Raw genomic sequence first — 24,798 nt, forward strand, 5'->3', positions numbered from 1 at the left:
GTTCCTCTCCAAAAATATTTTCATAATATTTAGTTAATTTAGTCCTTAAGAGACTTGAATATATTTTATATCCAGCATTTAAAAAGGCTAATGCCTCTATAGTTTTGACATTCATTAATATTGCCTTTTTTGAAGTTGGGGACGATCATAGCATTTTGCCAGTTTTCTGGTGGTAATTGGCCATTCAGGATCTTATTCACGAATTCTAGTAGTTTGTATCTGAAGTTATTATTATTATTATATACAGGCATTTCCATAGAGTTTGAAGACTCATTGCAGGAGACCCAATCTATCATACCTCTCCTTGAACCCATTAACAGACAAAGCACTCACAACTGACTCTGGCAACCCATTCCACTCATTCACCAAGCAAAAAGTCTAGCCCTTACACCCCTACTAACCACACCTTTATTCAAATTCCAAGGATGACCCCTTGTTCTGGACCCTCAATTGTCCATAACTCTTTATAGTATTTAAAGAGTTATGGACAATTGAGATCAATACCAAAGGTATGGTATTGATCTTGATCGATTCTCTAAGGTTATTATTCATGTGTCTTATAAATTTATATGTTTGTATTTGAGGTTTAACGAAATTGTTCCATTGAACTCTGTCTTTTATGTGTTTCTCTTTTTGCTATTGCTTTTTTGTGCTTATATTCAATTTCATTCTCTATTTTGTGTGTGCTTAACATTTTTTATAGGCCTTCCTTTTTTCATCTATGATGTTCCTTATTTCTGAGTCCCAGTTATAAAAACCTTTTTTTTTCTTTTACATTGTTTTTTCATTCCCAAGATATCTCAGGCTGAATCTCCTAAAATATTGCTATTATCCTATACTTAGAGAAGAAATAGAAAGAGCCATTTTAAGATCAGGAAAAACAGCAGGGACAATATTCAGCAGAACTACTTAAAGAAGGGAGAGTGCTTATTGTTAGTGCACTCCACAAACTTTGCCAGTAGGTGCAAAACACTGAGAGCTGACCAAAAGACTGGTGCACAGTTATCCATATTCCTATTCCAAAAAAAGGAAATGGCAAAAAGTGCAATAATTTTAGGATTAGCCTCATCAGCCACCCAAGCAAAAATGGAATTCAATTTTTCAGACTTCTAGGCTGGATTTAGAAAGAACAGGAGTGTAGTTGACCATATATTTATGCTCCATATTATTGGAGAAAAATACATAGAACATAATAAAGTAATGTGCAATAATTTTGTTAGCATACAAGCCTTTGATTCTATCTGGTGCGATGCTCTTCGGAAAATTTTGCAACATTATGAAATAGACAGCAAAATAATATGACTGATTGAATTCCTGTACTCGTCTTCTGAAATGATGGTTGAAATCAAGGTAAATTACAGCACTCCCTTTCCAATAGAGTGTGGAGTGAGACAAGGGTGCAAATTATCACCAATGTTATTTAACTGCTTCCTCAGGTAGAGGGATGAATGGGTATGCCAGTTTTTACATATGATCATTTTTAACACCCTGTCGTTATGTTCAGCAAGTGTGGCAGGTCATCCACTGTAGATAGCACTTACACTTCACTCCCTGCGCTTCCATATCATATTGCAGTCCTACGATGGAATGATATCACTGATTGTTGACCTGGGATTGCCCAATTTGTCAACAATTTGCAGAACGGAAAACCTGCAACATGGCATCCTATCACAATGCCTCTTTCAAACTCTGTTAGTTCCCTTCTCACAGCTATTTCACCCAGACACACTTGCACTGACTTGGGAACATCGTATTCCTCCAATTTATACCAGCTATAAACACGTGACTCATTGCATGGCATGATATACCTTGCCTATTGGGGGGGGGGGTGTCCTTTCTTTCCACATGTATGTAATAGGGATGCACCAAGATATGGTTTTGCTTCATTATTTGGCTGAATCATTAGAAAGATTCAGTCTTCAGCTGGCCAATGCAGAAAAATTCCTGTTGTATGCACCATAACAAATGCAGCCAATTGAAAAAGCCTCCTCTTATTTTGCACAACTGTATACAAAGGCTTGTTGCGTTTGCTATAAGTACTTTGGTATTTTTATTATAGTTTGTTATGCAGTCTTAAAATATTACAATAGTACAGTTTTGGCAAAAACATTTGGAAATTTTGTGATTTATGTGAAGATGCAAAATATGCAAACAACAGAACAAAAGGAAGCAGTACACATCTATGATTAATCATTTAAAAACACAAGAATAGCAATGAATTTGTAAGTGAAAATGCAATTTGAATAAATGGCACTGAAAAATTAATTCAAGATATGAAAGATATGAAACTATGTTTATCTTGGCAGTCTTATATCTAGTAACCTCAACAATATGGAAACAATAAAACACAGGCTAAACTTAGATTGGACCAACATCATCATCATCATCAAATTCCTGCCATGTACCCTCAAGGGGTGTACAGGATATGATAGTACTACATGAAAAAAATTACATCATTATTAATTTCCTATCTACAATTTTCCTCCAAATCAGTCTGTTACTTGTCAAGACTCCAACATTATCAGATCTTATATTTCTATCGTCTAAAGCGCTTTGTACTGTATCAATCCACCTATATCTTGGTCTTCCTCTGGGTCGTTTTGCAGCCAACCTGGCAGAGAACACTTGTTTTGCTAATCTTTCCTCGCCCATTCTGTTTAAGTGACCATACCACCTGAGATTAGCTCTGCTAACGCATTCCTGGATGCCGACAATGTCAAGTTGTTTCCTAATTTCCTCGTTTTTAATATGATATTGCCATTGATGCCATCTGTTCATGCCCCTAATCTTTCTCAGGACTCTCATATCTGCGGTCTCTAGTCTTTGGTCAAGTGTTTTACTTCTGACCCAGCTCTCAGATCCATAAGTTCAAACTGGTTTGAACACTGTATTGTATACAGCTAATTTAGTGTTCCGACTAATTTCTCTCTTATTCCATATGAATTTATTCAATTGACTTCCCACCATACCAGCTTTGCTGATTCTGTTGTCTATTTCTATATTCAGTAAAAATCGTGCCTAAATAGCTGAAATGTTTTACTTGTTCCACAGGTTCTCCATTCACAACACAGTTGACATTTTCAATGATTCTGCCTATTTTCATTGTCTTTGTCTTTTTATTGCTGACCTTCATACCATATCTATTACAACAGCTATTCAATTTAGTCAGAGAATCTTGCAGACTTGTAGCAGATTTATTTAGAAGTATAACATCATCTGCATAAAGCAAAGAGCTGACATTAACATCTCCAATTTTGATATCATATTTAATACCACTTTCCTTCATAATGTGATCCATATAGATAATGAATAACAGAGGGGATAATGTACTTGTCTCGCACCAGATTTAACATTAAACCATCTAACTGCTGACTTACAACTCAAATAAAGACTAAGTATTGCTTGATATAATGCCCCATTGACACCATATAACTGCAGCGTATTGAATAGCTTCTCTCTTGGCACCTTGTCATATGCCTTTTCCAGATCGACAAAACTTAAACACAGATCTTTGTTATATTTCCATGCTTTCTCCACTATTTGTCGTAAAGTGAAGATCTGATCCTGACAGCCTCTATTTGGCTTGAATCCAGCTTGTTCTTCACCAAGCTTTTCTTCCACAATTCTTCTCAACTGTTTCTCAAGTATACTTGCATAGATCTTGCCAGGAACACTCAGTAGGGAAATACCTCTGTAATTCTCACATTCAGTTTTATTTCCCTTTTTATATATGGGTACTATGAGAGCTCTACTCCAATCATCAGGAATTCGTCCCTCTGTCCAGGCTTTCTGAACTATGCAGTGCAGCCACTGTAAGACTCTTATACCACCATACTTCAGCATTTCTGGTCGAATATCACCTACTCCTGCTGCTTTCCACATTTCAAGCCTTTGATGGCTTTTTCTACTTCTAGTATGGATATGTATTCCTGACTGCATGCCTGGTCAGTGTTTTTTACCACTGTGCTGTCATCACTGCTTGTTTCATTTAGCAGTTTTTCAAAGTAATTACTCCATACTTCAAGGATATCTTTTTCTCCTGTTTTCATGTCACCTTTATCATCTCTAATTCCTTTTACAGCACTCTTTCCTCCATTCTTAAGCTTCTTCAACAACCTCCAGAATATTTTGCCACCTTCTTGATATTTATTTTCTATATTCTTGCCAAAGTCCTCCCATGACTTTTGTTTAGCTAGTTTTACACAGTGTTTAGCTTTCTTACATTTGTCTCTGTATTCTCTGAGAGCACAAGCTGACTTATTTGACAGGAAATTTTGGTATGCTCTCTTCTTTTCCTTCACTGCCTCTTTAACTTCCTGTGTCCACCAGGGAGTTCTGATTTTTTTATCCTTACAGATAACCTCACCACATGCCTCTCTGGCAGAATCAATCAATGTTTTCTTCAGAGTTTGCCACTGAATTTCCAAGGTTTGATTCCTGTTCTCAAACTCTTTCATTTTTTCTTCAATAATCTTTGTGTATTTTAGCCTACAGTTCACATCTGAGAGCTGCTCAACTTTTATTCGCTTTAAAACTTTCTTACATGTTATTCTTTTCAATATGAAATTCGATTTTATCTTGCTCAAGACTAAATAGTGATCGCTTCCAATTTCAAATCCTCTGTACATTCTGGTGTCCTGCACCAGGGAGAAAACATCACTATCAACAATAACATAGTCAATGAGACTTTTCTTATTCCTAGCCTCTTCTCTCCATGTGAATTTGTGCACATTTTTATGTTGGAACATGGTGTTAGTAATAACCAGTCCATGTCCTGAGCAGAAATCCAACAGATATTTGCCATTATTATTAGCTTTGCTCTTTTCTCCAAATTTTCCCAAAATATTTTTGTATGTCTCACAATCATTTCCTGCTCTGCTATTTAGATCCCCAACAAGGACCAGCTTTTCATTTTTCATTGTGTCAGTTGCTTTTTCTAAAGCATCATAAAATTCCTCCACTTCTATCTTAGTAGAACCTTCTGTGGGACCATAGGCACAAATAAGTCTCATTGTCCAGTTTCTCATTCTCATATTTGCCCACATTACTCTACTTGAGACTGACTGCCATTCAAGAAGATTAGCCTCGTATTTTGTGTTGAATACTATGGCTACTCCTTCTTTTCCTTGATTATCATTGCCTGAATATAACATTTTGTATTTATTGCTCAGAAAGATCTCACCAGTTTTGGTCTTTTTTGTTTCAGTCACCCCTATTATGTCGATCTGGTACTTATCTAATTCCTCAGCTAGCTCCATTTCTTTGCCATTCAGGCTTCTTATGTTGATAGTACCGATCTTTAACTCTGGTGATGTTGAGTTGGGGTTGGTTTTCAGATTTGTTCCAGTAGCTGACTTTTTGCTGTTCGCCCTGGTTCCCTGGCGAAAACAACGGGGGCCTTGTTTAACCGGGCGACGCCCCAGCTGGCATGAAATTTTGTCATGTTGTACCATCATTCTATATTTTGGTTTAACCAATAAGAATACAATTTGGTCGGCTTAATCCCAAATTGCCAGCCCATCCTCGTCCGTTCAGTATCCAAGTAGATACCCAACAGGGTGCACCACGAGAAGGTGAGGATTGGACATTAGGTCAGAAGCCCTGGTCAGTTCTCCGCATTCCTTTAAAGGCTATGTGGAGGTCTCCTCTCAGTTATGCAGCTTTGCCCCTTAAGCACCCCTTGGACCAACATGAATAAACTAAAACAAAATATGGAAAAATAAAAAAATCCCAACGAGTCTAAAATTAAAATTATATAAAACAATTATTATCCCAACGGCTACTTATGCTTCAGAAGCCTGGAGATTAACTCAACAACCAATCAAGAAACTTCAAGCATTTGAAATGCCTTAGAAAAATTAATAACACCCACTGCAACACAAGACTAATGATCAAGTCAGAACAGATTTAAACTTCCTAGATAATATAATAGACACAATCATTAAGCATCAACTGAGATGGTTTGGTCATATTCAGAGAATGACCCCTCATAGACTCCCATATTTAGCTCTGAATGGATATATAGGAAGAAAAAGACCTAGAGGCAGACCAAGAAGTACTTAGATAAAGTTGCTGAAAGAACATTCCCAGCTATAGATTCATGATTGAGATGGCTAAAGATCGCGATAAGTGGAGAACCATTCTTCTTAGTGGACTCAATCCTTTATCAAGCTGATTTGATGATGAAAGTGTAGTTGACAAAGATGAGGCAAGGGATTAAACATATGAGGAACGAACTGAGGAGAATTAAGGAGAGTTCCCCTTGCCTGAGTGCCATTATTCTATATAAGAAACAGTCCTGGGATCATTTGCCATATTCATTACTGACAGTACTTAATTAGGAAGAAAGAAATATACAAATGCAAAAAGTAGATCACAAATCATCCAAATGGATGATTTGTGATCTATTTTTTGTGTTACTTTAATTGTTCTTCTTTCAGTGTCATTTAAGAAACAGAAAAAGCTATTCTTCATGAGTATATGAATTTGTGGAAATTCGTCTTTTAAATATTGAAACTATTCTCATTGTTATATAAAGCTTTAATGAGAATTTGACAAGAAAATTTATAGGCACTACACATAGAAGATGCAAAATATCCTTCGGAACTTAAACCTTGTGGATTTGGCTATTTTTGAACTTCATAATGAGATAGCATTCCTATCTCATTGGCATAAAGACTAATTTGATGATGATGTAAACAAGAAATTACATTCGTTTTAATTTTTTGCCCATGTGTAAGCAAATAAAGGCTGTGTGTGAATTATCTTTATGGCTAGGAAAATATATGACTTTTGTGTTGATTTAATGTTACTTTGCTATAAATATGTTTTTAAACTAAAATATCTGTAAAGAGTACCCCACCATATCTTTCATATGACTTATGAGTTGTTGCTTTAACACCCCCCAACTGGCCATGATGTCTATAGATGTCCAGCTAAATCTAAATAAAATTCTGTAACACCCATTGAATAACATGGATAAGAAGTGCAATTTGGTCTCACTATTTCATCCACTCGGCTGGTAGGGAGGTTAAGTGAGCTGTCACTAGCCGTTTTCAGATTGTGCTTTAGTTTCATTTTCTTTGGGAAAATTTATAAAGTTAATTTTCTGTTAACAAAATAGCTCAATAGTTATTTACCATACTCCTGTGGCTCTGTTTTGATCTGTATAGTTTTACAGATCAAAATTTCCCTTCAGATAGTTGCAATTTAAGATTCATAATTGTTCTCAACTTTACTAGCTGACAGGATATTTACTAGATTCACTCGAACTCTGAATGTTGTGTCTTTTCTCTGGCATGAAAATAATGAAGCTAATACAGCTTTTGATTGGTTATGAAGTGAAAAAATTCTGTTACATCTACTGACAACTCCTGATTTGGTTTAAAAAAGCCTAGGCAGATTCTTGTGATTACAGGTTTCAAACTTTTTCCATTCAACAGTAATACATTACTGCCCATACTAACTCAGATGGAGAAATTTCTACATTTTCTTTTAGGCAAATTTCAAATCTCTGAAGGGTTGTGAGTTCCATTGTTCATCTAGCACCATGGGTGGGCTGACGATTAGATAATTTACTTTATTCAGGCTTCCAATAATTGTGGTGGTCTAAGCACTGATTGGCAAAAATTACCCATCACTTTAACATTTAAAGAGAAGACTTATTTCTCTTTATTAAATTAATAATACTGAGACGATATTTCACATGAAACATATGTTAGCATGGAATGAAATGTAATAGAAAAATGAATTACTCAATATCAATATGAAATTTTTTTTTCAGCTATTATATAACTATTATTATATTATTTTTTAAACTTTTCTAGGTTCGAAATTTTTATCAACCTATGCCTCGTTCTGTCAGCCTGAACAGTCCTACACATGGACCAGTGACTAGTCAAACATTAATGAAGGGTGGCACTACTATCACTAGAGCCCCTGAGCCTGTCTCTAATGCTTCTTCAGAGACTAGGAAATCAAGTGATCTTTCTCAACCAACAGAAAGAAGGACTCATCTTTCTGGATCACCTACACAAATAATCAACATTTCCCCATCAAATACTGTAACAAACACAAATGCAAGTAGCTCAGAATCAGGAAATGTACAGCGTTTGTTTCAGCCATCTGAGAGCCACATCCTTCCCCTGGATGAGGATGGTAGGGTTGAACCATATATAGATTTCAGTGACTTAATTAATGCTGTGCAACAAGTGTATGAACAAGATTTATTACCAGAGGAATGGAAAAATTCCTGAAAGTAAAGAGCTTAGTGATTTTATTTTTTAAAATAATTTGTTTATATTTATATGGTAAAGCTTGCTAAGCAAGAGATTCAGAAATATTACACAAAAAAGGATCAATTATGAAAGCAGTTCAGCAGAAACCTGTCCAAGGGTAATAACAATTGTTACATAAAGTCTTTGCAAGCACTGAGTCACACAGCCCAGCTATGATGTCTCAGATAGGGAATATCTTGCTCATCAAGTCACTCACTGTTCCTCTGTTCTACTTCAACATCTGACTGGAAGTATTGCCCATTGTTTCAGAAGCTGAAGACATGAAAATTATATAGGAAGAGCTCTTGACTATATGAAAGATGTGCAAATGCTCACCAACGTGAGATTTTTTTCCCCCTGGATGTTCTGTGCAACACAAGACTGTCATCATGGAAGGTTTCACTGTACGCAATACTGATGGAAACCACAAATTTTTAAAATTCAGCATGCTGTGTCTAAAAAAAAGGAGTGTGAACATGGATGTTTCCACTCCATGTTCACATTCTTTTCATAATGATAACACTGCATTTTATCACTCACACTGTTTCAAAAAAGCCATTACTAGTTTTAGATGATTTCATCAAATGAGGGGCAGTTTAATATAGAACATCTTAATAAATCATGTTTTGTGTTGTTACAAAGAATTATTTGTAACAACACATTGAACTCTTTGGTTCTCTAAAACTAGAATTCAAAGATGACACTGAAGTGGAGCAGGAAATATACTAATATAGTCAGTAGCCTAAGAAATTCTTCCAGCAAGGCATTCATTATTTAGTAAATCAGTTGGATGCATGCACTGGTTTCCCTTATAAACATAAAAAAACATAATTTGTAAATGTACTCATAGTACTGTTACAAATTATGCTTTCATGTTTGCAATAACTTTGTAATAGGACCTGATACAACTTAACTGAGCTCATATGCAGGTTTCTGTTGAATCTATAATTTCCACAAAGAAATATAAGTGGGGTTGTTTTCATGATGGATAACATTTACATCCCGTTATTTTTAGCAGATTTCACACTTATTAAAGCTTAATCATAATCAGAATAAAAGTATTCATACATACTTTTTTTTTTTATATGGTAGTACAGGGTTATGCTAATGAACTTGACACCTTGAATAATTTATTACAAAATATCAAAAGAATGAGAAGGGAAACTTATTAAAAATAAGAGTGCACTCTGCATATGTAATATTAAGTGATTTTTTCCCACACATTTGCACATCATGTGCATCAATAGCCAGCTTAATTCACTTCATCAATGATTGGCTAGCATCAGTGTGCATATAAAATCTTTAACATAGACCCATTGTGATGGACATTGGTCAATAACAACCAATCCAACAGTCATGTATCTTCTTATTGAGAAAGATATTCATTTCACAATAATACAGAAGCTGTGTTTTATTATAGCAGAAATATGTTGTTAAAGTCATCAGGTTGCAGCAACTTTATCTAAAAAATGTTCAGATATGCTAATTCTGCTGGGTTTTTTTTTTTTTTTTTTCAGAAAACAAAATGAGTCATATAGCTCGTTTATAAACAGCACAATGTCATTTAACTTCATAACTTCAAAAAAATTGAATCAACTCCCTTTATCATTAAATATTATGTTTTGCCAGTTGTAACTGTTTTTAATAGCTTTTGTAAGTCATCCATATTTTTAGCTGAGACACTTAGAGCCTGCTGAGGTACTGAAGGTACACTTACCTTTAAAGAGTTTTTACTTTGGATATACTCTTTGCTTTACTTTTCTCTATAAACTGCTCATACCATAAATAAAAGCATCCACGTTGTTAGCCTAGTGGCTATGTGTTTCGCAACCATATGCCTGGGGAAGGAATGTTCTAGGTTCGATTCCCATCAGTGATGTGAGGAGCTGAAGGATCTTCCTCAGCCATAGCCAAGTTAGCCGGTCTTGGGCATGGACAGTAGGGTTTTTTTTCCTAGTTTATCCTGGGGTTTTTCATCCCTCAAAGCAGGCAAACCGGCCTTGAGAACTCAACATTACGGACATAGGATACACTGAGGCATAGGGCTGACCACCTTATTCTGTGAACAGTTTGAGGTCTGATGATTAATAAACCCTTGACACCGCAAGGTAAAAGAGGGGAAAAGGAAGATGAGATGTTAGTTTCGCATTGAAACCTTTTCTGAACCTTGGTCACGCATCAACACAATTTGCTTTATGTTGCAGTGTCACTATTGTACTAATACAGTTACACCTGGTAACCAGAATTGGAGTTATGTTATGAATATGTTCACTGCTTTATTATTCTTCTTAATGGTTTAAATTTAACTCATTAAAGCTTTTAGTCCTGCCCCCCCAATTGCTATATGTTATGCTATAGACAGTACTTTTTTACTGTTAGAACAATCTTTTTTTGAAGCATTCTCCTTTAAATTAACACATTATTTTGGGAAGTTTTATTAAAGTTAAATTATTAAATAAGTGAAATGTTTAATAATAACATTTCACCTATTTCTGAATATGTGAAATCATCAGTTCTTCATGATGATGTTCATGTTACAGTAGAAATAGCCGCAATGGTCATAAGAGCTTTTCCCCCCCCCTCTTCTTTCTTTGCAAAAAATAAATATATAAAAATCACAGATGTTCCTCAAAAAAAACCTTATCAGATTTTAAAAAACGTTCTGCAAGAATCCAGCACTTTTTTTTTTTTAAACTAGCATACAGTTTAAAAGTGTGCAGAGACTTTCATAGCCAAAAGGGTTTTATATCTCATTGGCCTGCAGATTAAAACTGGAAAGGATTGGAATTATGGTTGAAGCAATTGTGTGTGTTGTCATATGAAAATGGAATGGTTTCTCTTCCAGAAAGTCAAACTGATCAGAGAGCACACACATAATCTACTGGCCTTGCAGCCTTAATCATAATTCTAGTTAATTATGGGGACATAGGCTGCTTGGAAAGAAGTGAAGGGACACCATGTGGGGAACAAACGGCCACGGCACCCACCTTAATAAGTTGTAGGACATCCTTTCACTTCAGTGACCACATCTATCCTATGGGGCATACTTTCTACAAGCATACGATAGCAATCAGTGAGAATTTTGAACTATTCTTCCTGTAGCAGGCATGTAACAAGATCCTGGACTTATGGGGCAGATGTCCCTTGACCTCATTTCAGTTGAGATCAGAGCTCTATGGAGGCCAATCAATTGTGGCAAGGTTTATGTCCACAAACCATCCTGATAGTGGTCATTTCCATAGAAACGACACAAAGTAGGAAGCATTGCATTGTCCAGAACGTTCAGGTACCTCTCTGTGTGCAGTGTTTGTGGCAACACAAATAGAGGTCCAAGGCCAAAACAGAAAATACAGGGCCATATTCACACCACCACCTTGAATTTCATAGTTGGTATTATGCACTTTGGTAAGAGACGTTCACCAGGTATCCGTCCATCTACTCGGCAGAGAATGTAGTGTGCTTTGTCACTATATTACAGCTTTCCATGTCTCATTGTACACGCTCTTTACACCACTGAAGACAACACTGCATGTTGAATCCTACCATGGAAACCCATGTTGTGAGCCTTGGATCTGAATGTTTTCATGCAGATTCATGTTCCAGTTTGGTACCTGGAACTCTGCATTCCCCATGTTGGCCAACGAATAGGAGCTTTTACATATTATTCTTCATAGTATCCTATAGTCATATTTGGTGAGTATTGTGGGTTTGTCCACTGCAGGTAGTACTTGCAGTTGGCTCCTTGCACTTTCATCTCAGTATGGTATCATTGTTGTACCCAGGATGGCCTGTAACATAGAATCCAATCACAATGGCACACCTGTTTCTAACTCAGTCAGTTCCCTTCTCGCAGCCATTTCATCTGCACACAGTTGCACTGACTTGGGAACATCATATTCCTCCAATTTGTACTGGTTACAAGCACGTGACTTGTTACATGCCACAATGCACCTAGCCCATGGGGTGTCTGTTAACTTCTTTAGAAGCAGCATATGCTGTATTGTTCTTTGCAGGTTGTCTTTGTGGCACCATTTAATAGAGCAATATGGTCTATTGAATAGTGTCACGAAGATAACCTGCAAAGAATTTTACACACATATATAAGCCCTCCCCCCTTCAATACAGAGTCAAGTGATTTCTTTTTAGAAACTTAGTTTTCTTCCTACCAAATGGGTATGAGAATACATATGCTAAGAGATACAGTTGACCCTTGTTTAAGGACCACAGGAATAGTTTTTTGTAGTGAAATGCTATTTATACAGAATAGCATTGTGGCTAGAGGAGGAGCTTTAATTGGGATGTTTCAGTTCATTACAATGGGAATAGCCTGTAATACAAAAACATATGTTACTGACAGCATGAAGATATAATAAAATCAAAAGAGGTAACCTGAGATCAGTTAAAAATTGGATTTCTTATGAATCACTTATAAATATTATTAAAAGAGACTTCCAGGAAGTCAAAAAACTCATTGAGGGAATCCACATACTACACACACACCAGCTATTATTCTTGAATTCATTCACACTGCTTGCACCCACAACATCCAGTGGTAATCCATTCCAATCACACACCACTCTATGAGAAAAAAATCTAGCCTTCACCCCCTTAGCAGCATTCATTCTCAGCTTCCAAGGATGCTCTCTTGTCCTTTCCCCAGCTATCAGCTGACACCTTTTTTTGTTCCCACATAGGGAGTAGGCGAGGCCATTTTAGCCCAACCTAACTTTTGGAGACTGAGTGGGCAGTTCAATCTCCACTGGTAGCCAATCACAGATAACTGGCCCGAGGCTATCACTAATTAATCAGTACACAGTGAAGGCGGCGGCTCGCAAGTGCAACCATCTCGTAGTCCCTAATCCTAACACAATATTTTGAATGTCTGAAAATAGTGTGGGTTCGACAGCCGATTTTTTTTGAGTTTCCGGGAGGAAAAAACCCGCTTGCCCATGCCAGAAATCGACTAACTTGGGGACCTGTCGAAAAAGGCTTAGAAAATATTCCTCTAGTTGGTGACTAGATTTGAACCCAAGTTTTTCTTCGTGCAGTCAAATAAGTGCCATAGAGTGCAAACACCACTTCTACTGAGCTACACAGGCTCCAGTCCCTTTCTGCTGTCCTTTCCCCACCCTCAATAAATTGAAAAATTCCATCAACTGAAATCCTGTATGACTTTTCAGAAGTTTGTCTCAATCATATCACCCCTCTTTGCTAGTGTCTGAACTCTACAAATTCTCAATGTCTTCATAATCCAGATATCATTTTTAACACTCCTTTGCACTCTGTCCAATATATCAGAATCACAATGGAAATCAGGAGACTAGACCTGGGCACAATAATCCAAGTGAGGTTTTACCAATGCATTGTAAAGAGGCAAAATGACATTCTTATCTTTACATGTGAACGTTTATTTCAGTATTGCAATTATCTTTTGAGTTATATTTGCAATCTTTGCTACATGGGCCTGAAATTCAATTTCCTATCTACTAACACTCTCCAAGATCTCTAGCCTCATCAGTTTCTTCAACCATAATCCCACCAATATATAATATGACATTGGATATCTAATCACGCTGAAGTGCATGACTTCACATTTACTGACATCCAATTTCCCATGTTCACAATTCCAGCCTGTTCAGATCATTCTACAAGTACATATCAGCACCATTCCTGATTACCCTATCTTTTCAGCATCAGCAAATAGCTGCATGTTGCTTGTCAAATCCTTTCCAATATCATTAATGTATAGATTGAATAAGAGTGGACCAAGTACTGACTTTTGTGGTACACAAAACCAAGTACTGATTTAAGGTAACCACCACTGTGGTTACCTTAAATCTTTATCCTGAGACTCATATTAAACAGCCCGGTCAAAGAATAGCCAGTTCAGCTGAATACTTTTAGCATACATGCTAATATCCCTATTATCCCCATCAGTCCCTATTACTGAATTCTTATTCATTTTGTGCAACAGCTCTAATACCTTATCCTCGTACACCTGAATTTCTTCATCCAGTGAAGAGGTAGCAGTGAGCTCAATGTCACATACACCAAGTTGAGAGTTTTTAACAAAACGGACACTCATTAGTTGAACAGTCTCTTCTGCATCTGTAACCCTCATGCCATCTGCATTTAGAAGAGTTATTCTTTTATATTCATTCTTTCTTTTACTTGCTGCATATCGATAGAATTCTTGTGGGTTGTCTTTAGCATGCAGAGCCAGTTTCTTTTCATACTCAGACTTTTTGCTTTCTGTATAACAGTTGACTATTCTAGCCTGCTGCTTATAGTTTTCATAATGCACACGGTATTCCTTCCACATTATCCTTTTCTTACGAATCTCTTGCTTAATAATATTACACATCCATTTGATTCCTACCCTATTTATTCTTCACACTTTTCATTTCAATATAATCATAAAAATAGTAAACAAAAGTATACTGAAAAGCAGCTTTTTTGTGCTTTTGCTTACTATTTTCTTACCTGTCCTGCTAGCTGATTAGAATTCCAACTGCATAAAAAATGTGATAAGGTAAATACAGATTGAATATATATATAATTATTTAGTAGATATTTGTAATATATTTTGAATAGGAGAATTCAATCTGGGATTAGTTTACACTTGATATAAAAGTAATTCCACTTTAATCAAAGAAATGATTTTGGCAGAAAATTGCTTTTTGTAGTATCTTTTATTTGCAATAAACACACTTTAGAATATTTTCTGAAATGGACGAATAATGAATCAGAATAAATTACCCTACATGTTTATGAGTGTACTTGACTGGCCAGTTACTAGATACATCATCTGCAGCTCACCGCGGCATCAGAGACAATGTAATGGATTAAAAGTGTGACCTAAGTAACTAACTTTGGGTACAGTATGACTGTGTCAGATGTGCCATTGAATATATCATGATATCATATATCCTACTGGAATACGAATACTCATATATGAGTGCCTGCTGTGTACCAATTATCATCTTTGTGATGTTGGAAACCTCATCTACAGCAAGATTACTTCACTGAGTTTTACTCCTCTTGGCTAAAAACAAGCAGCTACAGATGCAACTGCACTTGGGAAATGTTGCCTGATCAGATTAATCCTGATTCTAGCTATTCCACGTTGATTGCAGAGCGTGATATGACATGAATCAGTTGACTTGTCAATCTCAGATGACAGCACCTCTGGCAATGGTATTAGAAGTATTTTCACAATGCTCATATTATCAGTCCTTTGGAACTAGCAAAATGATGTTTGAATCCATTAATTTGAAAGGATACAGATTGATAAGTTAAGCAGGCTGAGATAGCTCTATCTATGTGATGGTGCCTTCTACCATACTTCACTAGATCCAATCCAATTGAGCACCCATGAGGATGAGATGCTGTAATAGGGACTAACCTGCTGCAATTTAATCTGAGACAACAGCAGAATGCACTTTCATGGGCCAGCATCCCTAGAGAACACTTTTAGTACCTCATATCCAACAGGTTGAGGTTGTAATAAAAATCTATTGCTTTAAATATATATGGTGAACCAACTAATAAATATACCTATCTATAGACTTACCATAAAATTTTTTTTTATGAAAACAGAAAGTAATGCCTTCTACACTAAGTACTTATGATTCAAAAGGCTAAATAATGGAGTGGTTAACAAAAAAAAAAATTTGTAGTAATAATTTTTAATTACTCTTAACTGAACATAAATTATTAAAAAGTTATTAATATTTATCACTAACGTGAACTTTCTTTAAAAATTGTTATTTTTAATCGCATCGTAAAATTCACTACACTTTAGTTCACTATTAAGTTTGCAACGCAATACAGCTTTTACTGTTGATTCAGCCATTCTACCTCTTTCTTCAGACCATATGTTATTCATTATTGAGAAATATCCTTTCAACAGGTGAAGATGTGCCTGGCAGGTTGAAAATGTATTCTATAATTTGGACAAGATTGGGCAATGAAATGTTCTTTTCTTTGAAATGACTGAATAATTGTATCTATTTTTTTTTTCGAAACTTGTATTTTTCAAAATGTCATAGTTTGCCGACCAAAAAGCTTTTGCAATCACCACTTCAAACAGTTCATCCATGTTTATTGCATTATTTGCAAGAGTTTCATTAATTTCTTCACCTGAAGCTTCAATTTCTGACCAAGTTAATTCATTGTTTATCCAAGTAAAAGATTCTGCTCCACCTAAACTGTTTTCTCAAAGCTCAATGTAAGAAAGACATTGGTCATAAAATTTTGTAAACTCTTGTAGTATTGTAATACTTCCATTATTTTCCAGTATTCTAAAAAGCTTTTTTGCTTCTTGTGGTATAAATTTATTATCACGCCTTTCCTCAAGATTTGTTTTTAATTTTCTAAGTTCAGTGACAATATCCATTGCACTCGCTTTTGTACTTTCCATAATCAAGATTTGTTAAACAATTTGAGTTGCCCGTGCACAAACCACAAATACATTTCACCACAATCATTATCAAAGAACTGTTTTATCATCACCGGACAGTGTTGTGAAATAAAATATGATTTCAGTCCCTCATAGATTAAGTATTCTGTCAATAGCTGGAAGTAGCGATAGAATACAGCTTCACATTTTGCTCTACCCAGTCTAAACTTTGTTTCAAAAAGCTTTGATATCAATTTAGATGAACAATCAGCAGACTTAAAGCTTAGATTGTGAATAGCAACATGAAATGCAAAAGTTGTTTCTTTAGCAGCTATTAAAAATTCTTTGTCACTTGGATCGGCACCTTTAAAATATGACCATCTTTGAGGAAGTTCCTGCCGCTGCTAGACTAGCCTTGTTTCGCACATGTCAAGTGATTTTTTTTATGTCTGAACGCTCACCATGAGCCACAGAAAATTCTGAAGAGCACTGTTCACATTTCACTTTGTCAATATGACCATAATCCTTTTTTAATTCATCCGTAAACACAGTTTCTTTTTGGCATTTTTGGGTTAAATTAATTTAATGAAGTAAAAAAAATTACAAACAACATGCCGAAAAGAAAACCAACTCACAATCTAACCTCAACTAAGATTGCACGTGCTCAACAATGACTTGCAATACAGCGTACAGGCCAGAGTCAAAGTGGGGTATCCGTGTTGCCTAATCGCCATTTTCTGAGGCTGCACTTTTAAATTTCTACCAAATAACCGGGACAAACTGGCCGGGACCATACCTTCAAACTGGGACGTGTGATAAGCCTACCTATCTAGAAAGTTGCAAAAACTAAGACTTGCATCCTAATATTGCCTGTAACCACAGACAATATTAGGATGAAATGAAAACGACTTTGTTTATAGACTGTGTAGGTTATGTGCATCCTATATATAATCACTTCCATTTTGCTTTGCTAGGCAATCTACCTCTGAAGAATGGACTGCGAGCAAAGTAAACTGCTAGCTAGCATAATTCATTCTTAAATGATGGATTCATTTAAGATTATTTTAAAATTCTTAAAAGGATGGGAGGAGAGGATCTGGAAGACGTAACATTGCAATAAGAGTATCTATCTTAGCTTTTTTCTTATGAATATTTTGGATTAGAAATACAGCCACCTTAACATTTTAAAAATCACTAAAAAATTCCAGTAACTGCTGAAGATGAACAAAATCCAATTACTGATTTGTCTTGTGTAGCTTTAATGCACTATAAACACAAGAAAATTTTACCATAATAAGCAGGGCTTGACAAATGCACAATCTTACTTGCTATAAAAGAAATTTACATGCCTAAGACCTCCTCCTCTATTTTTAATGATGCATTCCAGTAAATGTTTCATAAAGTGATTAGTGGCACCATATTATTGTTTGAAGAACATTTCCTTTGTGTGAGTAAATCATTCCAATATGGAGAAGTCAAGTAATACGAATAGGAAGAACAATAAAAACGATTTTTTTGAAAATATAATTTGTTACATTAGTTTTTGTTACTAGAATGGCCCTTTATATTTATATATTGCACATTCTTTTGTGCACTGTTAAAAAAAAAAGCAATTTTGTCTATAAAGTTATTTTTATTAAATAAAAAATATTCTGTTTAGTCCAGTCTGCAGCTACTTGCCCGATGCCAAAATCTACTCACTGTGGACAAGTGTATTTGTTGAGCCCTGATAAGTATCCAAATGCATTAGATATTTTTATCTGAATCTGAAAATAACAGATCATTACCAGTGAAGCAGGACATGTTCAAAAGGTAGAAATAACGGTGAATTTTATTTGTGGTGTAAGCTTGAGCTAGAAATGGTAACAGGACATTACTAATGATAAAACATTTACAGCTGTTGAGAATCTGCCAAACTTTTAGCAAAGAAATATAATCATCCTGATTTGCACAAGACGTGTGGTTTATATTTCTTGTAGCACATTACATATAATCATCCTGATTTATATTTCTTGTAGCACATTATACGTATTTTATGTTATCATACCATGGGGCAGGTGAACATTTTTGGATATTTTATAAATATGTAAGTAAATATGTTTACTCAAGACATAAATGACAGTATTTCTTTATATTCTCTTCTTTTCTAAGTTTTTTTTTCTTCTTATGCTTAATACTGGAATGGTATTGTTTAACTTGTGATCTGCAAATAGACTTTCGTGAATATGGTTGAATAGTTAATTGCAGTTTCAAGGTATGAGTGGTTTTTTTTTTTTTTTTTTTTTTTGACATTTATGGTGGACAGCACCATTCTCTCAAAGCAGTCTTACCATGTGGAATTATCAGTTCCATCCATACTTGGAGCGTTTTATGTTCGAATTCCTTATCTACTAGTTATTCCGAATAATTAAGAACTGAACCTACAGAACTCTGTGCTGTATGACATGATAGACATTATACCAGTTATTTAAGCAGTTCAAGAGTTGGTTGGTATTGCTGTTTTTAGATATGCAAATTTAGTTATTATGTCCATTTTGCATGTTTTGAGAAGAAAAAAATTTATATTCTAGAGGAAAAACCTTGCCATTTTATATGAGAAAGGCTAATAGAAAAATTAGGTTTATGTGGTCTTAGGGTTGAGGAATACATACTAAATAACAAGAAACTGACTAGTTGCACCACAGATTACTTGTAGCTTCCTTAGGACAAAAGATGTAAATGTATGGTTAACAAATACAAGGTACACATTAAGAGATGCTGGCAGGAACTATTGTAATATGAACAATTGGAAAAAAATGGAGGCATAATTCATCCATTTTCTAGCTGTTTGGAGATGATTAGCAGAGTCGAAATCTGGTGCATGAAGCAGTCTAACTGAAGATTTCTAGATATCATTAAGGATTAGCCCTTGGTTCTTGTTGAGTGAGCCATATGAAAAAATGACTATGGTAGATTCTTTTATCTGATGGGAAAGAAAGTTTCCTTCTAGATAAGGCACAGAGGTCTTGTTCCAGTCAATGTCATATGTGTGGGAAGAGTGATAAGCCATACCTGATCTTTCTTCCATATTTTATGAGCTACATCACTAAGATGTTTTTTTTTTCTTATCTCAAATATTTTAGGCATCTGACCTATGCAAGAACCTATTTGTATGTACAGGAACAAGGAATTCTGTAAACTCATGCTACACACCTGCTGTCTTGATAGTTTACTGGGAATGAGTCTTTTGTTATACTTACTTATATACTGCTTGTAGTTGATTTTAGTTAATTGGATTGATATGTTTGAACATTAAAAACAAAGCTGTTTATTATAATTTAAAGGGTTTGATTCGTTAGCCAACCTAATTATTTTTATTATTCCTTTATGGCTTTACTTTAATCTAAAAACCAAAGTGCAAACAAGTGAGTTGGCACATTGTGTTAAGCAGTTAAAGGTGGTTGGTTGCTCTACTTCATCCAGTGACACCATTATATTGAGAATATAGCTTGAAGCTGTGCATATGTTTAAGGGCTTGAATTTCAATAAAATAAAATAAAAATAAATTTCAATTCAATAAAAATAAAATGTTTGGCTTTACAGAAATAAAGATAGTACCTTGCACATGTGGCAGTTTATTTTAAAATATGCTCATCACCAAGGTGACAGTGACTTAGCAGTTAAGATTTATGACTGTGTGTCATGATGTATTATCATCTATGTTTTCATAGATGACTTAATATATTTTTTTTACCTTAAATTACATGCATATCCTCATTGGCCTAAGCTGAGAAAGGCTAATAATGAAAAACTGGTCTTTAGGTTGTAAACCAGTGTTTCTCAAACATCAATAATATTCTAAAAAATATGAATTCCCTCCCATAAATGCAACGATTTCATTTCTTTTAAAAATATGAATATGTGTATATATATATATATCCAGGTAACTATTAATTGTATTTTTTAAGTTATTTTTCCACTTTTATGTACTAAGACACTGCAGTTTGTTGCAATGGCAATTATATTAACTATTCCTTAGTTTCCTAATAGTGTCACATTGCCTGACCTTAGAACAGTAAAAAGAAATTAATTTTAATTTCCATTCTTAATTCACATCCACTTTGAAGGTGCATTCAAATACTCATCACGTAAGCCTTTCTGTATTAAATACTTTTTTTTTTAAACTTACTCCATTCATAATTCGTCTTTTAAACAGCCATACAGATAAAATATATAAATTAACTTAAATGCATGTTATTTCCATAGTATCCAAATGTTAACTTCAATTATTAATATCATTTGACACTGGAATCAAATTCAAATCTTGTGGCTCATTTTTTTCCAGTAGTATTAGGTGCTGGAAGTTTTTTTTCTCCCCCACTCTTGGTTAGACTATAATAAATTTAGTTTAATTCTTTATTCAAGTGTAAGCAAACAAAGTTTGTGCCTGAAGGACTGAGGCAACTTGTGGTAAAGGTGGACCAAGTTCTCATCACTACTTGTCTTAGTATCTCCCATAATGCAAAGCACATCTCCTTACAGACATGTATAATGCTATGCATTAAGGGAAGGGCCACTACCCAGGCCGGTTTCTACCTTTATTGAGGTCTGGTCAGTGGGAGCCAGACCCAGAGGTGGTGATACTAAGGGGGGAAGCAATGGGGAGGTCATATTTACCTATACGAGTTGCCAGAAGGTGAGACACCTTCTTGTATAGGTAAATATGACCTCTCCATTGCTTCCACCTTAGTATCACCACCTCTGGGTCTGGCTCCCACTGAGTGGTGGTCCTTCCCTTAATGCATAGCATTATATATATATCTGCAAGGAGATGTGCTTTGCATTATGGGAGATACTGAGACAAGGAGTGATGAGAGCTTGGTCCATCTTTATCAAGAGTTGCCTCAGTCCTGAAGATACTTCAGGCACAAACTTTGTTTGCTTACATTTGGATAAAGGATTAAACTAAACCAGTAGTATTAGGTTTTTTTTTTTTTTTGAAAAGGGGGGGGATGGATCTGGTTTCACACACTTGTAACAAGGCATGCACACAGTGTGGCTTCTCCAGACCTTTATATGCAAATCCATCAGCACATCGCATGTATGTTTTATATGGGTTGAGTGTTTTCTTCTGAGTATAGTCATTTGGATCACACTATTAGTTGTTTATTTTTAACTAATAAATTCATTTTTAACCATCAGTCCCATAGTAACAATTACAGATTCAAACAGTATAAAAAAAATTTAAATGACACAGAGCAATTGACTTAAACAGTGAATATCTACAACTATACACACCCACACCTATAATGAACTGTTCGACTGATGTATATGCTGAGTGTCATGGAGGTTCCATATAAGTATATAAACTAAATTTTATATACATTATATTGATTTTTCTTACTGGAGACCTGAAATGCCAGAAAAAAACATTTAGTCTCCACAACAGGATTCATAGTTTATCTAATATAACCAACCTACAGTGCTCATGTACTACAGATATGCAACCCTTCATGGGTAACAAAGTAAAATAATAATAAAAGCTTGCTATTCTGTTTTGATCTAGAAACATTACATTCATAACAAGTTAATAAAAAAGCAGACTAGGCTAAGAACTTCTGAAACCCTTGAGCAAATATATCTATCTTGATTTGAGAATCACATATTAATATTTCAAATTCAATTCGAGTGGGAAGGAGAATGGTGATTAGATGATTCTGTGATCTGTCTAACAGAAATAATTAATTTGTAAAGTTAAAAATTATGAAAACTAAAAGCTTGTTGTTTTTATCTGTGTGAATTCTGTTTTAAAATTTGGCACTAAAAATAATTGTGCTTTTCCTGCAAGGGAGGAATACTAATTTTTAATATGTATATGGAGGAAGGAGACTTGAAAGGATATATGCAGGTGTGTGTGTGTAATCAGAGCTTTAAAAATTTTGTGCATGATTACCAGTCAGGTAGGTATCTCACTGGTCAAGTGTTAGCTTGGATAGAGTATAATGGTGGAATAACCTAATAAATGAGTCACAGTTACATGTTCAGTTGTGAACCTGGTCAATTTAAGCTTTGGTGAATGTTATGGCTAATTTTTACCCTGTGTAATTACCACTGTTGAAACAATTTATTTACTTTTAGGTAGATGAATTTCATTTCTGGGGGTATTCGCACTACCCACTTATTGGAGGACTGAAGAAGCTTGAAAAAAATTATACATTTTTTAAGAGATAAAAACTAGACCAACAAATGCACAAATATATAAGTAGTTTGTATGTTACAACCATATTCCATTAGTGTAATGGGTGGACAATGAAGCATTAAGGGAAAAAAAGAAATTAAACATTTTAGCAGTGATACATGAACATAATCAATCATGATAATTTTCAGTTCTAACATTTGTTATCCTGAATTGCTCTTTTATGAAAAAGTGAAAATTTCTTTTGTAACATTATAAACACATGATGAAGTTAAAAACATTCAAAGCTCATCATAAAAACTCAATAAAATAACACTGTTAGGCTTACATAGGCATTAACTATAGTAGTGCATTTTCTAAATTCAGAATAGTTCCAAAATATTGGCAGGCAGGACTGGTGACATGGCAGCAACAGAGAAAATCGATAAACATTTAGGTCATATTTTCAGAATGAGTATAAAGAAATTATATATTTTGGGAAAATAAATAATAAAAAAACACAATTCTTTCTCAACTTTCTACACATGCATCATTGGGTACAAAATGTTATTATCGCTGTCTGCAGCGCATCTATTTGAGTTAACCATACAACAATTAGTTGGTTACTTTGCAATAAGCCTGAGCTCTTTCTAGAGATAAAATAATGCATATACTTATCCTATACTATTGTTATTGATTCTTTTTCCTTACAACAAAATCAAGCATAAACAACAAAACAGGCATTTGTGATGACTGACATGCTCTAACAGATGCAATAAGTATGGCAAAAGCAATAATAAGACAAACAATTTACATAAATGTCTAAATACCACATACCATAGAATCAGAATTACATAAATAAAGTGTAATGATTGAACTGAAACTTTTTTCAATTCAACGTAAATTCTCACTAGCCATGGAGACAAGCAGATGAGTGCTTTTTCCAAGTCTTGTGTATACCAAAATGATGCATTTTGGTATACACAAATTCTGTTGCTGATGGACAAAAGTGCAAAATGTTAATTTAACTTATCTAGATGCACAATTTTCATAGTATGTTGGTGATTAATTGATGTTAATGTGCAGATGGCATTTTGTTTTCCCCTCTCCTCTGAACATTAATGAAAATCTACAGATTCACCTACTTTGTTTTTCAAAATGTATTAAATCATAAATGAATTCAAACAGTTGCCTATTGCCATTCTGATCTTTTGTGAAAATATGTATAAAGATATTTATATTTGTAAAATAAAATCTCTAGATAAATGCAGCTTACTAGTTTGTTTATTACATATGATATACCTAAATACTGATCATCAAGGCTGTTGAAGTGAGAATACTTATTTGAAATTTATGGCAGTACAAAAGGTTTATACTGACATAACATTGAATTTAGACAACTCTCATTCATCAATGTATCACAGAATAAAGGAATGTTTAACATCATCTGCTTACATGGAATAGTTGGGTATATGGGTGCTAACTAGGAATGTTAAAAGTTGCAATCAGAGGAAAATGATAATACAGCAAACCCTCGATTAGTGTGCCTAATGCATTCTTTAAAACAGGCGCATTAATCGAATATAATAACCTACAGGAAAAAGTATAATTCGTTCCTCAAATTTCTTTTTTGAGCCTTAATTTTTTTTTATAAAAGAATTAAGGTATGTCTCAGGGCCTAGTTAAAGGAAAACCATGAAGCTGAAAGACAATAAAACATATTCAGAATATAAATTTTATTATTCTACTTCTTAACAAAGAATTGAGCTAACATAGTTTGGTGGGCATTTTGTTTCTTTCTTTCATACAACCGACGGTATGGCCCCTATTGCCTCTTCTGCAAATTTTACTGCAGAAGAGGCAATAGGGGCTTTTCTCCTCCACCTCCTGTTTAGATGATAAACAGGAGGTGGAGGAGAAAAATGATACTAAGAGGTTATGAGGGCATTATTTTACAGTGATATTAC

The 24,798-nt window shown here is 34.8% G+C and overlaps 1 protein-coding gene across 1 annotated transcript in view; it reads left to right on the forward strand.

Annotated features, from left to right (window-relative positions):
- Window positions 1-24,101, forward strand: part of LOC150109068 (TGF-beta-activated kinase 1 and MAP3K7-binding protein 1-like) — a 133,076-nt gene extending 108,975 nt beyond the window's left edge. Inside the window, exons 8-9 of the mRNA XM_090405299.1 lie at window positions 7,827-8,257; window positions 22,795-24,101. Coding sequence (XP_090261425.1) covers window positions 7,827-8,255 — 429 coding nt within the window. The 3' untranslated portion in view covers window positions 8,256-8,257; window positions 22,795-24,101. The remainder of the gene's footprint in view (window positions 1-7,826; window positions 8,258-22,794) is intronic.
- Window positions 24,102-24,798: the final 697 nt, after the last annotated feature.

This window comes from Typopeltis vanoorti, chromosome 2 (assembly GCF_054136105.1).
Source record: "Typopeltis vanoorti isolate ZY-2024b chromosome 2, IOZ_Tvanoo_1.0, whole genome shotgun sequence".
Classification (NCBI taxonomy): domain Eukaryota; kingdom Metazoa; phylum Arthropoda; class Arachnida; order Uropygi; family Thelyphonidae; genus Typopeltis; species Typopeltis vanoorti.